This window comes from Falco cherrug, chromosome 10 (assembly GCF_023634085.1).
Source record: "Falco cherrug isolate bFalChe1 chromosome 10, bFalChe1.pri, whole genome shotgun sequence".
NCBI lineage: Eukaryota > Metazoa > Chordata > Aves > Falconiformes > Falconidae > Falco > Falco cherrug.
In genome coordinates this window covers 22,298,786-22,315,497 of record NC_073706.1, presented here as the reverse complement: position 1 = coordinate 22,315,497, position 16,712 = coordinate 22,298,786, and the positions used below count along the sequence as shown (strand labels likewise).

The window sequence follows — 16,712 nt, the reverse complement described above, 5'->3', positions numbered from 1 at the left end:
TTAAACATAGCAAATCAATCAAGTAGATCACCATAAGACGTGCAACAACTCCCCAATACACACAAGTCAATGAATATATCACAGCCCACAGAATTTGTTCAGAAACAACATTTAACTGTTACCTGCTATACTATAGTGATCAGAAACATTGTTTGTTTCCATACTTCAAGTCTTAATTAAAAAAGGTCTATTGAGCTCAATAAAACAATTCCTTTAAATTAGCTGAAATATCCTTCCAAATGCACACAACTGGATTTGTTGAACATTTAAAACATCAGTAGAAAATTCTCAAGCTTCAAATATTTTTTAGGTTATGAATAGAAATCAAGTAATGAGGTAGCCCACAACACAACAAATATTTTCCATACGCTAACCAAACCTTAAGTTCTTAACATTCAGGAATATTCAGCTAGCTGTTATTCATAAAACTTATTTAACATTTTCCTTGCTTCTCCTCTGCCCATACAAATAACTGAAAGACAACAGACTTCTGTAAAAAATGTATGGTTGTTTATTACAAGGAAAATGTTATTTGTAGAAGTATTCATGGCCATTTAGATCCATGATGTAAAGAAAGCATATAAACTAGTCCAACAATGAACACAAGCACTTCATTTTTCTTGGGTTTACTCAAACTCGAGCTTCAACCTTTCTGACCTTAACCAAGCAAAGATTCAGGAGAAAGTCTTGTTCTGGAAGTCTTCATGTAACAAGCACATCTGAATACAAAGTACATGGTAGTGTGGGCCCATAATTCAAAAAAAGATATTATATTCCACTCAGAGAAATGCATGAGATGCCCAAGCTGATTTCACTAGATTGTTCAAGTCACATGAATTATTTTAGTCATTTTATTTAAAAGGGAGCTAACGGTATTCCAGCATGGCAGTTGAAAATGCTGAAATACAACATGACCCTTTTCTCCTGCAGCAAATTAACATTTTAGGCAGATTTCTAACACACTGACCTATGGTGTCTCTCTATCTAAAGATACAAGATTAAATCAATTAAGCATATATACTGGATAGATTCAGAATTGGTTCAAATTATGACTGAAATAAAGTAGGCTTCAAAAGCTACCATTTCTTCATCTCTAAAAGCTATGCCTTCACAAGACATAGGTAGGAAAAGGGCATAATGGCATTTTACAGGTCATGATCAGATGCTCCTGTACATAGTAGTCCATGACAATCTGCTACAGACAGTCCTGGTTTGGGCCACTTATATAGCTCCCACATCCCATCCTGAGCCAGCACCAGACTCATGGGACCCTGAGGCAAAGCCCAAGCAAGAGGGTACGCTCTTCTCCCACCTACCTACCACATAATTTGCGCTGCTACTGAAACTGCTGGAGCCTGAAGCCACTAGCCTGATCTTTTCCTCCCAGGGAAGCCCTGGTCTGAGTGTTCATAGTTTTACATTATATAAACTGTACATACACATTTGTTGCAAACAACATTCACCGGTCTATTCAACACTGTAACACTGCTGTAGCCAAACACAGGTCGAGTGAGAAACTGTAATTCCAGATATAGCGGAGCCTAAAAGTAACAAGTGGACAGCAAACCATGGGGCCCACTTTTCCAAAATGTTACATTCATGCTCCATATCTCTGGATGCACGACTAGGAGCTGGGGTTCACTGCTCATATACATTAGCAAGCCGTTCTCTGACCACCGCCTGCTTAAAAGGATCTCTGCAGGCAGCTGCACAGCCCTTCTAAGCCTTGCTCTTTGCCTTGCCATGTATCATCCCCATATGATATGCTTGCATCTACATTAGTACCACTTCTGGCTACTGTGGCTAGGGTTGAAAAGGCAGATAGAACCTTAAGATTTCCCTCAAGTCCCCCCATTTTCAACTTGCATTTGTCTACCAAATTAACTTCCTTTCCTGCTGCATGCATTCTTCCTAGACAATAATATTTTTGTAACTGCAATGAAACGGGCAGTGCGCTGCTGTAACAGAAAAGGAACTCACAATGAAGGATTATCCCAGCACCACTTTATGGAAGCACAGAGTCTTTGCAGCACAAATACAGTGTTATTTGCTTCTCCTCATAAAGCACTAGCAAGCAAAAATATAATTAACAGCAGAGAAAGCAAGTTACTCAGTACAGTGCATAATTGGAACTTGCTCATACCACCAGCAGGGCTCAAAATAATTGCCTCTCTTTCACAGTACAAGCAGCAAACTGAACTAAAAGCTTCACATTTCGCATTCGGAATCAGCCTGTCCAAAGCATGTCAGCTGAGTAAGTGGATTGTCAGTATAATGTGCACACTCTCTAAAAACAAGTTTCCCCTTTCCTACTAGGAAGGAAAAGAACACTTAAAAAGCAGCACAGTAGAAGCTATAATGCTTTTATGCTAGTACCACTACTGTGCAAGTTCTATTTTGAAATTCCTGTTTATTAACTGGATTACAGGTATCTACAGGTTGGTTGCAGTTAAGTTATTAACACATTAAGTGCTGTTTCAGATGATGCAATTAGTTGCCCTTTACCACAGACCAGATGGTTCAGCAACATTAACCTCAAAAAGTGTTTACAGATTGCCCTTTAACACACATAAGGGGTTCAGGCACCTCTAAAACACAGCTTTCTACTCCAGAACTTCACCACAGTCTTAATTGAAGGGCCTTGGCTAACACTGAGGTTGACTGTATATTGCAGGAGCAAAGCCTGAAGATCTCCAAAATCCCTAATAGAAAAACCACTACAGCTTCCAATTCACCCCACTGACAATCCAAACTGGGCAGGGAGGGAAAAATAAAAAACAAACGCAAGCGCACACCACCCATCCCACCTGGAGCTGGGCTAAGTTTTACATGGGTAAAAACCATTGATCATAGATGATGCCAAAATCAGCACAGCCATCACCCTCAGAGGCATTTCCATTCTAGGGCCTCATTTTGGTTCCCAGGAAAGAGACTGTGGCAGTCCTGAACACTTCGCAGGACTTCCCACAGGCAAACATGCACCCTCTGACAGCATCATAATAGTGAGGAAATTGTTGAGGGATTTCACTCCTTTGTTTCTGCATTTAACTCTCAGCACAAAAACGGAAGCCAAGCTAACGCTTCTTAAAAAAAAAAAAAAAATCAGATCCTGGACATTTTGTCAGTATCTCACAAATAGTAAGGCAGACAATAGAATCTGTGTAAGGCTGAAGTGACATCCATCGTGAAGCTGTATCTGTAAGTCCCCTGCAGACAGGGCTACTGGCAGAAGGAAAATAAAATGGCTCTACCATGAAAATGTAGAATAACTGCAAACAGAATAAATACTTTCATGTTGGTCTTAGCACAGAAGGAAACGGACAATTGACAAAAAAGCTCAGGTACCTACTTTTGCAGTCATTTTTGCCAGGAGTTCTTGCAAATCCATGATTCCTTGCACAAGACTTAAGAAATCACTGCAGGTCGGGCATGCTCAATAAAGGAAGCATAAAACAAAACAGAAAGGAAGAGAAGGAAAGACACAATAACCCATAAGTAACCAACAGTATATTAGGCTTGATTTATCTGAACATAAAATGCAATCTGTTTACAAAGAATTTTTGCCTTCTGGAACTCAGCACAAGCTAAAATGACAAGCCTGAAAGTAGTCTTTTTAAAACAAGGAAGTCATTTGTATGAAAAATTTAAAATGGAGAGAATAAAGAGATTGCTACTTACTGCGATTCAGATTAGGACACTGCATTATATAACCGTTAGGTATAAAGATGACTTTCACGTCTTGAATAACACCCTTTGTAAAAAAAGAGAAAACTGGTAGTACAGATTACAAGCATTCAGTTAGTTCTGTACAAGCTGTTTCACAAGTCATTTCTTAAGCGGGTACAAAAAACTGACCAGCTCACTCCTCTTGTGAGGAAAATAACGACACAGACAAAATACAACAACTACTCCTCTCTTCCTGTGTGCCTGGATATTAATTTTCATAAAACACAGAAATAATACTGCTTCGTCTTTTGCAATTGCCAAATATAAGCTGCTTAGGTGTCTTAAACTGGGGTGAGACTGGTGAAAAAGCAGTTAAGTAATATCCATTACTCAAGCCTATGGCACACTTTTCTAAAAGACAAAAAGGAAACACAGCAATGCTCTTCACAGTCCTCTTTGGCTAAATCTCTGAAATGAAACGTTATGAAAAGAGAAGTAGATTTTTACTCACCTCTTGTACTAGATACACTTTAGTTGTTTGGTTTAGTTTAGCTTACTAGCTTTGTATCTCAACAGACAGCTCATGTACACATGCCATCAGTTAGAATTAAATCCCCTCTAACACAGCCAGATGGAAAGATCCCCTGTGCAGGACTGGCAGAAATCAGGTCTCCAAGGTCAGAGCCAGCTAAGTGCTGGCGGTATGAGGCTGAGAAACTGAACTGGGCAGGACTGGAGAGAGGGAGGACCAAAAGGTCCAGTGCGGGCTGCATCTTCTGTTGTCTCTGACATGCAAGGATGTCCCTGAGAGAAGCAGCAGACATGAAGGATTGTGCAGTATCCTTGCACACCTGGGTCCTGAAGAACCCTAGATCCTTCAGCCTCGAAAGTGCTGAAGCTTGTGTCTGCTCTTTTCAGCTCAGTACAAAGCTCCAGCTCCATCTTTGACTGCTTAACATACATACTCTGCAAGATCCACTACCTTTAGTAATGTCAAGGTCACTAAGAGAGAGGAGCAAGGGAACACAAGGGACTTCTAGTGCTGCTACTTGCACTTTCCCTGACTGTTAATCAGATGATGTGGCATTGTTCTATCCCCTCCCAGATACAGAAGAATTTCTTCAATTTGAAAGGAAATTTATCATCACAGACGTTATCTAATAAATTACTGATTTGTAAGACTATGTTTTAATTTTTAGTTAAATTGCAATAGAATTAATTTTGCAGACCGAGTACATGGTCACTAGCTCAAAGCGTTGAACTCCATCCATAAATAAAATACGGGCCTCAGATAGCCCTTGAAGCCTGGCAAGTACAGTAAGTAACATGTAACATTTAACATTTATGTGTTCATTTGCCAAAACAGCAGAAGGTAATCAGCAAGCACCGTTTCCTGCTTACTGTTTCATGATCAAATATGAACTGAAAATATTAATAGACATAATCAGATCACACTGTCTTTCTTGCAGAAGTATATACATTTATTAACCTTTTCATCTATGAGAATAATGAAACTATCATAATAATGAGAAGTAATACTGTCACTGGAAATAGAACATCCCAAAAGCCATTTCACATACTTTCTGCTAGCAGTCATCAGCAAGAAATTAAAAGGTGAGGCATAAAAATATATTTCGATGCTTCAGCCTCTCCAGTGAAAAGCTCAACCAAGAGCGAAAGAGATGACAAAGTTTCACCAGACCCTATCACACACCTAACAAGACAACGCCCAGAGAGAAATGACACTACATCTTCCTTGGCCTTAGTTTAAAAGTGCATATTGAACTTCAAGTATGTTTGTTGCATCACAGCCCCGCCACTCAATTGTCTTTTGGATAGATTTGTACATCCTGAAGAGGAAACACAACTATTTTTTGTATCTTTTACCACGGAAAAACATATGAACTTCAATTCACCAACACAGATGCCTTCTAAGTCTATAAATCCTATGAAACAGAATTAATACGATCAAACATAGAAGTGAACCTTCAAAGAGCAGAAATTTTGCTGATGTATTTTTTAATAGAAAAATTTCATTATAAGCAAACAATTATTACAGCCATAATTATTCTAACACACACAAACAAACTTGGACTATGCCTCCTTCAGCATTAAGTTTAGGCTGCCAAAAGCATTCCACACCCACAGCCCAAGGAGACTTAGGCACACACAGCTCCCCAGGGGAGGCCCAGGGCCCTGGTTCTCCTTGGCATGGGGGGAATTCTTCAGTCCACACTCTGTGAAAGGACATCAGGATTTGACCTTGACAAGGAGACGTCAGTGGTCAAAATCTTTCCATTTTTCCCCTCCCGAGCAGACATCAACTTTATATTATCATTAAGGCATTTGGCTAATTGCAACCAAAGCTTCAGTTCATCATCAGGACTCACTAGCTTGAAAAGCCTTCATCTGCACAGGCAGATTACCAACTACAAGACGAAATTCAGGCCCACAGAGCTAAGTATCAAGCCCATCCCACGAGGAAGTAATACAAAAGCCCTATTTATTGCCCTTCTCATGTCTGTATTAAATAGAGGAGGACTCCTGCATTCTGTGAAAAGGCTCCTGTATTCCATGAGCTCTCCACTTCTGCATTTTCATTTCCTCCGTTGCCTTTCATCCTCTTTAAAACCCACTTCTCCCACAGAGCTAACGCATGCTACACAGCTGGGCAAGCTGCATCAGCCAGGGCTGGTGAATGGCTCTGCACGGAGGCACTGGCAGACACGCCTGAAACTCTGGGCCCAGGCAATGCTATACCAGCACCACTAGATCTCCCCACATCAGCACTGTGCTCCTCTACACAGGGCAGGCATGCCCCGCGCAAGGCACTTGAACAGCTGCCCTGGGCACTGTATTTACCTAATACCTAATACCAAGTATGCATATGATGCTGTGCAGTAAAAATAACAATATACTTCTCAAGCACCTACTCTACAATCCCCAGACACAGCAGCAGGGTCAATGGAGCCTGCTATGGCAGATATGAAAATTACCATCTTTCGACATGAATCACCTAGTCAGCAATGCATTAATAAGCTCATTACTGCAGCAGCTCTTCGGAGAGAGCCTTAGGGGGCAGGGCTCTCCCCAGAGATAAAATCATTTTTGCAGATAATTCTGATCCTCACAGCAATCAGATCCATCCTAGAGTGAGGGTTCCTGGAATGTCTGCTATCACTCTTCCTCTTTTCAGTTGCATTTACTTTGGTTTCCTAATCTGATTATAATGATATTCTCTAGCCCTAAAACAAATCTTGGTTTCAGGCCACATAAAGAAACCTGAAGGGTCAGCATGTACCTTTTGAAGGCAGTAATTCATGAGATTCCCCATCAAAGCAAACAGACGGCTATCCTAAGTCTGCACCGCACTTGCTCCCACCACTACTGTCCTAAAACCATTCTGTCTTCTCTGAACTCTGAATGCTTGGTTGTAGCAGGGAAGTTACAACTAATAGATACTAGTTGTAAGGGGCGAGCCTTCAATTCCCTTGATTGTGCTGCAGAGCACTCCGCTCCCCAGCAAGGCCACAGATAGACACAGCAGGGCTACTTGCGAAATAGGGTGTGGAACAAAAGCATAAATTAGAAAAATGGCAGCAACTAGCCACAGTGATTTACGCATATCATATCCCCTCCTTCCTCTTCTGATATTCTGAAGAATTATGATCTAAAATAGGCATGAGAATATGACTCAAAATGTGCTTTAATGCTATTCATTTATGGAGAGACGTAACAATTACCTATCATTAAAGAAAGAAAATTTTGGAACGGCAAAGACGATACTTAGAATAGTAACTAGTGCTTTTAGATACATATATTATCACGGCTCCAACACACATACAAAAATGCTAATTCTTTTTTAACGTTCTTATTTCCCTGCAGATCTCTGTTTACATTAAGGAAAATAGATCTATTTTTTTATATGCTAAAACAGTGAAACAAATTGCTCTGAAAAAGAAAGGGAGGTCCTGCTGAGCATGTAAATATACGGAAAGAGATGTGTACTCTTTACAAACTGGCAAAATCCCAAGTTTTTGCAATGAGTAATATAAAAAAAAGTAAGATTTCTGAATCTCTCAAGCAGGATTAAAAAAAAAACAACCAATTATATTTCTGCCCTTAAGAAAGTTAGTAAAATATTCAAGCATGCATAAAGCAAAGTAAGGCACTTGTCGACTTTCATTATGATCAATAAAAACTGTCAGCTCATTAGCATATCATTAGCTACCCTGCTGTTTCCAAAGTGTTAACATGTAGAAATATTAATTTACAAACATATAATATCCCAGAGTTCTGAGGCTCTGACTGCCTGCATAAAATAAGAATTTAAGACGGGCGAATCCAATATAACTTCTTTTTTTCCCATATAGCTATAAACATATGTTTACCATCTGTGGAATTATGGGAATCAGCTGAGGTAAAAAAAAACAACAGCTGTAGAATGAAATAATATTATCAATTTCACTTCACAGTGACAGCTCAGCTGCTGGAGGATGAAATGTACTCTAGGTTCAGAGAAACACTAGGTTCAGAGCAACTCCAGGACCATCATTCAAGTTAGAAGTTAGCTTTTACTTCTGTTTCACAATTAAAATTGTTAGTTGCTATGCTCCACTAATTTTAGCACAAAATAATTGTTCTAGCTTGTTGAAATCTGGGGACTTTGAGGAGAGGTCCTCAGAAAAACAGCAACTTGTAAAATTGTCTCATGAACTGACAGCTTCAAAGGGAAACTGAGTGGGTGGCAAATCACCTTGGCAACAAATCCATGCCAATATCGAGGATAAGCAGATTGGCCTATCACTGCACTATAACTGCTTTCACCGACAAGCACTTGCACCACGGCTTGTTATCCAAAACTGTAAGAATTATCAGAAACTTTCCTGTAGCTTCCTTACAAAGTAAAAGAAATAATTTTCAGGTGGAAGGGGGTGGTTTTCATTTGTTGGTGGATTTTGTTGGTTGGTTCAGCAATTCAGTCACAACGAGAAAATCATATAGCCCAACCAGGGGCAAAAAAAAATGAACGAAAACATGCAGGAGAGTGCTTTACAAGTTGTAGGTCCAAACTGCAATTCTGGAAATATACTGCCGTTAGTTGAATCTGGAATATATTGCCATTACTTGAATCCCCTTTTTCCTCCACTAAGTTACTCATGTGTGTATGGCCTACTCAATGATGATGTCTTGGGCAGTCTCCTACACAGAAAAAGACAGGCTTTCCAGCCAGAAGGCAGGAGCTCGAGTACTGCCAACTACCAGCCTTTTAGCCTGGGCTGTTCAAAAGCAATGGAAGCTCCAGAGGACCAAGAAGCTCACAAACAAAACTCGGTGACTCACTGTTCAATCTCTGTTGGGAAACACAGTGACACACTTAGCTGAGAAAAAATGAAATGAAGGAAGGTACACTGGGAACAGAAAAATCTACTGTTTTGCGGCAAGGCAAATGCACTGCATACAGTAGCGAGTATCTGCCAAAGCCAGAAGGATCACAAGCCAGAAGACCTCTACGCTAGAAGTCAGTGTTGACAGGGGCAAACAAGGAAGAGTCACCCAAGGCATACCGCAGAAGGATGAGGCTATTCTGCATGAGAAATCAAGGAGGAAATGGTTTCTGAGAGTGACTAAGACCACCACTATCTGGCCAGGAGACCATAGCAAAGCGGTTGTTTCATGAAGTGCCAGAGCACAGCAGGTAGGTGAAACCTAAAGTAAGGAAACCAAACAAAAACCCCAAGTACTGGGCACTGCAGTCAGTGATTACAATACTCTCACTTGCAGAAAGAGAGCCTTTTCTCTAAGTGTTGGACCTGCCTCAAATCCCAAGTCCATGGTTTCTACCAAAATTCAAACAAATCAGGTTTCAGCAGCGTAAGACAACTGATCAAAAATATCTTGTTGGGCTATTCATTAATTTCCTTCTGTACGTGCAATTTCATATCTGCTTACCTTAAAGAAGCCATGTTTTCTGTTTCTCTGTCCAAGCCATAAATTGCTTTCAGGTGTCAAATTCGTTTCTGGGGGATCAATGATGCGTTCATAAATCCTGTAGAGGAAATACACTGACATTACTTGAATCCTCTTTTTCCTCTGAAAAGTTCCTAGTCAAATAAGTTAACAATAAAAGATGGAAAGGAACAAAAAAAATATATTTTCTTCATTAAACACTGTATTTATCATTGATAGCTATGAAGGTATATTATAACTTTAAAAGAAAAAAAAAATACTGTTGAAATCACTAACATAAGAAGACTGCATAGAACTGAAACTCCCCTTGTGCAACCGTGCAGCACTAGGCTAAAGAACTCACCATAGCAGGGAAAACAATAAAATGTCATCATGCTAGCTGAGGGCTGTCCTTCAAACCCAACTGCCCATTCTGGAGAAAAAGTGCAGTCACACACAAGATCCAATCAGAGAAACAACCCTTCGGGATTTTCAGATTGGTTAGAATTTTGAATAGACTCCACAAAAAAAAAACTTGATTTCATCTCTCCATCTATGGCCTGTCTCTACATTTATGTCATTCATCCCTGCACCTGAACCTTTATCCACTTCTCCCACATTTGCTGCTGTAACTGGATTCACTTGGCCAGGGTGCTCACGCCTGCTGCCACTACGGCACATCCAGCTTGCCCATGTCTCTAGCACCTATCTGGTACAGAAGGGGACCTCTTTACGTATGTCTGGTACCTAGCACTACAGGGACAATTTATTGGTTATTCTTCAAGGAACTAGAAATAATAGCAATAAGTAATAACAATGACAACAAGTAACACGAGGTCAATAAGCAAACTTTAGGTACTGTAAACTTGCACAAGAATGCAGTAATGTACATACCAAATATCTAAAATTAATTCATGAAAAATTGCTGTAACACAGCATTTTTAAATTCATTAAGGTAAGTACCTGGAGTTTTAAAAAGGTTTCACTTGGAATTTTTTACTTGTTTATTTTTAAAAAGCTATAATGAAGTTTCCATAACACCTTTTTCAGGAACTCAGACTATTACAAAAACAGCATCATTTTAGAAAATGAAAAATTCAAGACCAAAGCTACTGACCCTGGATTCTCATATTGCCATGTCAGATTGGTAGGAGCCATGAACTCACTGCTTCATAACAAAAGCAGCATGCTTAATAGGGATTATTGAGACGATGACGAAATATATTTCCATTACTGTGCAGCTCGCGGGGTGCATGCATTGCTGTGTAATCACACCAGTGTGACAGCCAACAGAAAAGACTCCGAATGTGTCAAGACCTGTAGCTTAAAGGGGTGAAATTATCTGTACGGTTAAAAGGGATAAATATATTTTTTTCTTTAAAACTATGGCTTTAAAACAAACATGAAAAATGAACACAAAAGAAAAATGCAACTCAGTCAACTCACTGCACAGTTATCTTCCCATTTACACTCCAGATCTTTCTAGCACAGGCCCACCAAGTGCAATCATTGATGTTCACATTGTAAGTTGCCACATGTATCGTGTTTGCATGGCAAGGGTTTGGTAGCAGGGGGGCTACAGGGGTGGCTTTCTATGAGAAGCTGCTAGAAGCTGGGACAGCATATTTAAAAAGGCAGGGGGGAGCGGGGGGTGCGGGGGAAGTCTGCTGCACGACAGCAGCCAGAAGAGAAGAGTGAAAATATGAGAACGTGTGATAGCAACAACTGCACAGACACCAAGGTTGGGCAGAAGGGGCTCCAGGTGCCAGAACAGAAGCTCCCCAGCAGCCCATGGTGAAGCCCACGGCGGGGCAGGCTGTGCCCCTCAGCACATGGAGATTATCGGGGGGGGGCAGATCCCCACCTGCAGCCCAGGAAGGGCCCCACACTAGGGAACAGGATGCCCCAAGTGGGCTGTGACCCCACGGGGACCCATGCTGTAGCAGGCTTCTGACAGGACCTTCAGTCCTATGGAGAGAGGAGCCCAGGCTGGGGCAGGGTCGCTGGCAGGACGCGTGACCCAGGGGGGCCCACGCCGGAGCAGGCTGGGCCTGAAGGACGGCACCCACCTGGGGGGGGCTCACACTGGAGAAGTTCATGAAGGACTATCTCCCATGGGAGGGACCCCACACTGGAGCAGACAAAGAGTGTGAGGAGGAAAGAGCAGCAGAGACAACGCATGATGAAACAAACACAACCCCCACTCCCCATCCCCCTGTGCCATTTGTGGGGAAGAGGTAAAGGAAATCATGAGTAAAGTTAAACTTGGGAAGAAGGGAGGGGTGGCAGGAAGGTATTTTAAGATTTGAGATTATTTCTCATTACCCTACTCTGATTTGAATTGTAAAAAATTAAACTGATTTCCTTGAGTCAAGTCTGTTTTGCACATGACAGTAATAGCCGAGTGATCTCCCTGTCCTTATCTTGACTCATGAGCCTTTCATTACATTTTTCTCTCCCCTGTCCAGCTGAGGATGGGAGTGACAGAGCAGCTTTGGTGGGCACCTGGCCTCCAGCCAAGGTCAAACCCACCATGCCATGTTATTGGAAAATTCAGACATTTGCAGAGGCATAGAATAACCTCCCAGTATTAAAGAACTTCAAGAAAGGTCCATAAAAAAATTCTATCAAAGTACAGAGTCTTATATATTCCACCAACTTTTGCCTATCCAGAAATGAAGGAAACTATTTGTGAAAACCAAATGGAAGCAATCTAAAAAACTAGAGGCAAACTTAGTATTTCCTTAAAAAGAAACAACAAAAACTATCTCAAACCTAAGAACAAAATAAGTATGTGAAAATTTCAGCATAAGGATGTGAGTACAGGAGTCCAAAGGCAACTTCTAACACTCATGATTTTATTGCTCGGGTTTATCATAATTATCATCAGCCCTAATTCATCACATTTCATCAACATGATACATTCAAAGCTCTAGGAAATTCCTGCCTCCACTAGCTAATTAGTTCTTACTATCTATAAAATTACCATGCTGAGCTGTTTTACCTGTTCCAACAGCAAAACAAGAGTATATTCTTTTAAACCATGTTTTGAGAATTATAGGAATTTTGCATTGACCCTCTCTATCAATATTTTAAGGTGTAAGTAGACCACTTCTGCCATACCTCATGCAAAATTGAAGATCTACTCAGATGCAAAACTTGTGCAAAATGCTGAAAAAGGAACAAAGAGTTGACATGCTCCCTGAGAAAACCAATCACCGAATTGCACTATCACATTAGGGATTTCTCTTTGCATATATAACATACCTTCACTCATGGCTTAGGTTAATTATGTTGTCACCGGAAAATTTTCTAATCTCATAAAAAGGCTAGTCAATATTCCATAAAGAACTCCATTTCTGCGAGCAGACAAAATCCCAATCTGGCCAGGTTCAACACTACTTTATTGAAGAACATTTGATTTTTATTCACCTAGCCTAGTTAAAGTTTCTAAAGCAACTCTACAGTATATGTCTGCAATTACATGTAAAAATGCCAAAATCTAACTGACATCATTATATGACGGTTCAACAACAGCAAGTAAGGAAGACTAATCAGAGACAGGCTAAAGTGGTTTATCATGTCTTTTCTGACAATTTAACAAAGACTTTCAATCTATGTGGAAAAGGCTGTAGTGACTGTCCTTCCAGAGTCTCTTCAGAAAGCACCATAGGACACACGGTCAGGATTCCCCAGTTAAAGGCTGGTTTGTGCCTTATGCCATATGTGTGTAAGGGACTGGTTGGTTTTCTTCACTGTAGATCTGTCCATGAAGGAATAGGCCTAGGACTCAAGAGAAGTCATGAGAAGCAGATCAGTCCTTACTTATCTTCCTATATAAAAAGATGTTCTGGTTGACACTATTTGGTTTGTGAACAACGTGAGCTCACTTTATTACTGTATACTGGTAAACATCTGCAAAAAGCCCCAGTGGGCATACACACAGCTTATTGCTACCACTGTAATCCCCTCTATACTCTTGAGAAATGAAAAGGTCAAAAAGCACATCTGAATTCAGAACTGTCAAAAAAAAAAATCATCACAAGGAACGTGGTTCACCTTATACTGCTTCTCTAATGAAGGATTAAAACAAAAAAAACTACACAGAAAAAGAAAAAGCACCCTGTCACTCCTGACAAAAAGGGAGAGTGATGAAAAAAAAAAAAATCCAAGGATCCAAGGGACATTTCCAGCAAGACTGGAAGCTACTACACAAAGGTAAAACAGCTACACAACGAACAACTAGAAGTGCATGGAAGAAGCATTTGAAAATTAATATGAGCAAAGAAACATGATAACATTACTAAGTCTCAATCAGTGGATTTAATAAAGATGAAAACAAGCATTTTCAAATATCAGTGGGCAGTTTCACCAGCTACATGCACTGGCAACTGACAGCCAGCAGAGCTGACTGATGTGCAGCTGGAACAAAGCCAGGAACTGGGCACACCTCCTGGACACCAGGTTCATGTTCTAAATCACAAGAACATCAGCAGCAGTTTGGCACTCCTAGAGCAGGTTTTTAAGGACAGAGACTTCATGGGTAGTGAAGACACCTCATCCATACAAAATTTTTAAGGTGGCACTTGCATAAGTAGTTGGGAATAGGTTTTCACACCGACATTGGGATTACCCACGTATGTAGGCCACGTACAAATCCATCAAATGTTACTGATTTTTCAGGGGTTTTCTATGCTCAGACAAAACCATAAAGCACATACATTTCGTAACATATCTCAAAGTGTAATAAGACAAGTTACTACATAAAGATGAAATTCCCTTAGAACTACTGCTTGCTAAGTGGGGGAAAAACCTTGCTCTGATCCCTTTTCTGTGTTGGCATTCTTTTGGAAGAGGTGTTTGCCAGGCTGAAAAACTGCTGTTGCTGAATAGACACAAAAGGATCCTTCTTTTTTTACCACTACAATGAGCTTCCACATCACTCTTATTCCCTTGCTTGATTTTCTGCGTCGAGGTGTGTCACCTTATACAGCTTTATCCATGCTTGACCAATACTTTGTATTTGGCATATGAATAGCTAAATTATATCTACTACACTTTCAGTTTATGAAGTGCTGGTGTAGAGCTCCTTGGAGATCAGTTTCCAATACATTTGGCTTTGACACCCACACAAGAGAAATGCGCAATACACTTCACGAGAACAGGAATGCTTAGAAAGAGGACTCCAGGGAACTGTGGTCTCTAAAATTACTGCAGACTGAATAGCCCCTCCAGCATGAGGAGACCCAGGTCTCTAGGTTAATGGAAGCTCTACTCCATACTTCAGACTTTCAGATTTATGATTACTGCATTCACTTTCCAGGAGAAAGCTTTATTTGCCCTTACTTTACACTGACATATTTCAAAGAAGCTAAACCATAAACCTGGAGTAATACAACCATAATCCTTCTTTCTTGAAACACTCCTGGTCAAAATACATCCACTAACCACTGATCCATTTAGCTAAATGTAGTAAGAAAAACACCTGTTAACTGGCAAAGACCCATGATATCCCTGTGTCCTGTATCTATATCTCTACCTTATCTGCACACTTCAGTTTACTAAATATTCTTACGGAATCCTTAGAAACACCTTTTTCAAGGATGCGTTCCAAACAGGGGTCTGTGACATATGAATACAATATACAGAAAACAGAAAAAGTATAAAATAATCAGTGGATTCCTTAAAGGAAACATCTAAAATATTTGCCTGCAAATACACATACACACACCTTTCTCTGCATAGAGGAAGAACCTCTCTAGAAATAAAGCTTTGCTGGACAAGGGGACAGTTCCTTTACACCCACGCAACATAAAATTATTTTTATCATTTTTATAATGTTCTGTTAAACAGGGAAATATCCTCATTTTACATGTGTGCAAACTGAAACACAGAAATTGTTTGACTAAGATCACAAGGATGGAGTCAAGGAGAGCTAAGCCACTAGTCTAGGCACGACTGAGGCTTAACTGCCTCACACACCGGGCCATATTCCCTCTGGAAAAAATGTGTCATGGAATTGTCTTTTACAGCAAAGGTTTCTTAAGTTTTGCTTGTTAAAGTTGCACGTAACACTTGAAGTGTATTTCCACTTTTGTGGAGATACCGCTCTACTTCATACATATAATATTTGCCGTGCCAGAAACATTTTCGAAATAGCCAAAATACTCAGCAGAACATGAAAATAAACTTTGTGTCCGTTTGTATTAGAATATGTTGGCCAACATGGACTGCTCAGGAGATGCAACTGCCTAAAATTCTGAACAATAAAATAGACCACAACTCTAATGGTTTCTACCAAGTAGCACACCAAATCATGAAATTTCCAAATTATTTTAGCTCCAAAATAAGAGTAGGTTACTTAAACAGGAACATGCCTTCCAAAATTTGTGGGCAACATATGAACCAAAGAGATTTATTTTATTTGTAGTACAATGAAGAAATAAATAGCTGCAGACAAAATACCCTTGCGGCTGAGGCATGGCAGGAACCCTATTTCTCAGTCCCTGGTCTCAGCCCAAGAGCAGGCTTTTTTGTTCCTGATATGGCTGCCATACTTACTCTGTTGAAGCTATAAACCTCCACGTACTGATGAGGTGTTGAATTCATGGCACCCCATTTTAGATGTCTAAAAAGTTTACACCTACAGTGGAGCTAGTCCTCTAGACTGACTTCATTTATCAATGAAGAGACATAAGTATTTCTAGGGTGTGATTCATCATACAGCAAAATAATTACTCTCTCAAGGCCCCTACAATATAACTGCACAGGAGCCCTTGCTGACATCAGGGTGAATCACCAAAAAAGATTTTTGCAATTCAAAACCTGATCATCAAAACTGACACACTCTCACAACCATTCCTTACCCTGTAAACACCCATCTGGATTCTCAGATCCTTTAAATAAACTGAAGACTACAGAGAAATCACACAAAATAACACACTGTTCATGGCAGTTTTTGAAATAGCACTCTCAAACTTTTGTAATAGGAAGTTGGAGGAGAGAGGAAAGTTCCCCCATGTTTTGCATCAGCCTTTCTCCTAATTTAATTTGCAGAGGTATTGACCACCTTTGTGTTGGCAACCATTGTTGCCATC

At 40.3% G+C, this 16,712-nt stretch overlaps 1 protein-coding gene across 4 annotated transcripts in view; it reads right to left on the bottom strand.

Moving 5' to 3' along the window:
• The window catches only part of NELL1 (neural EGFL like 1), a 292,042-nt gene that overhangs the window by 224,082 nt on the left and 51,248 nt on the right, over positions 1-16,712 (bottom strand). For all 4 annotated transcript variants that reach the window (XM_055722936.1, XM_055722933.1, XM_055722935.1 and 1 more), the window contains exons 5-7: positions 9,619-9,715; positions 3,679-3,751; positions 3,350-3,432 (exon numbers count right to left, since the gene is read on the bottom strand). In XM_055722936.1, the coding sequence (XP_055578911.1) occupies positions 3,350-3,432; positions 3,679-3,751; positions 9,619-9,715 (253 nt within the window). The remainder of the gene's footprint in view (positions 1-3,349; positions 3,433-3,678; positions 3,752-9,618; positions 9,716-16,712) is intronic.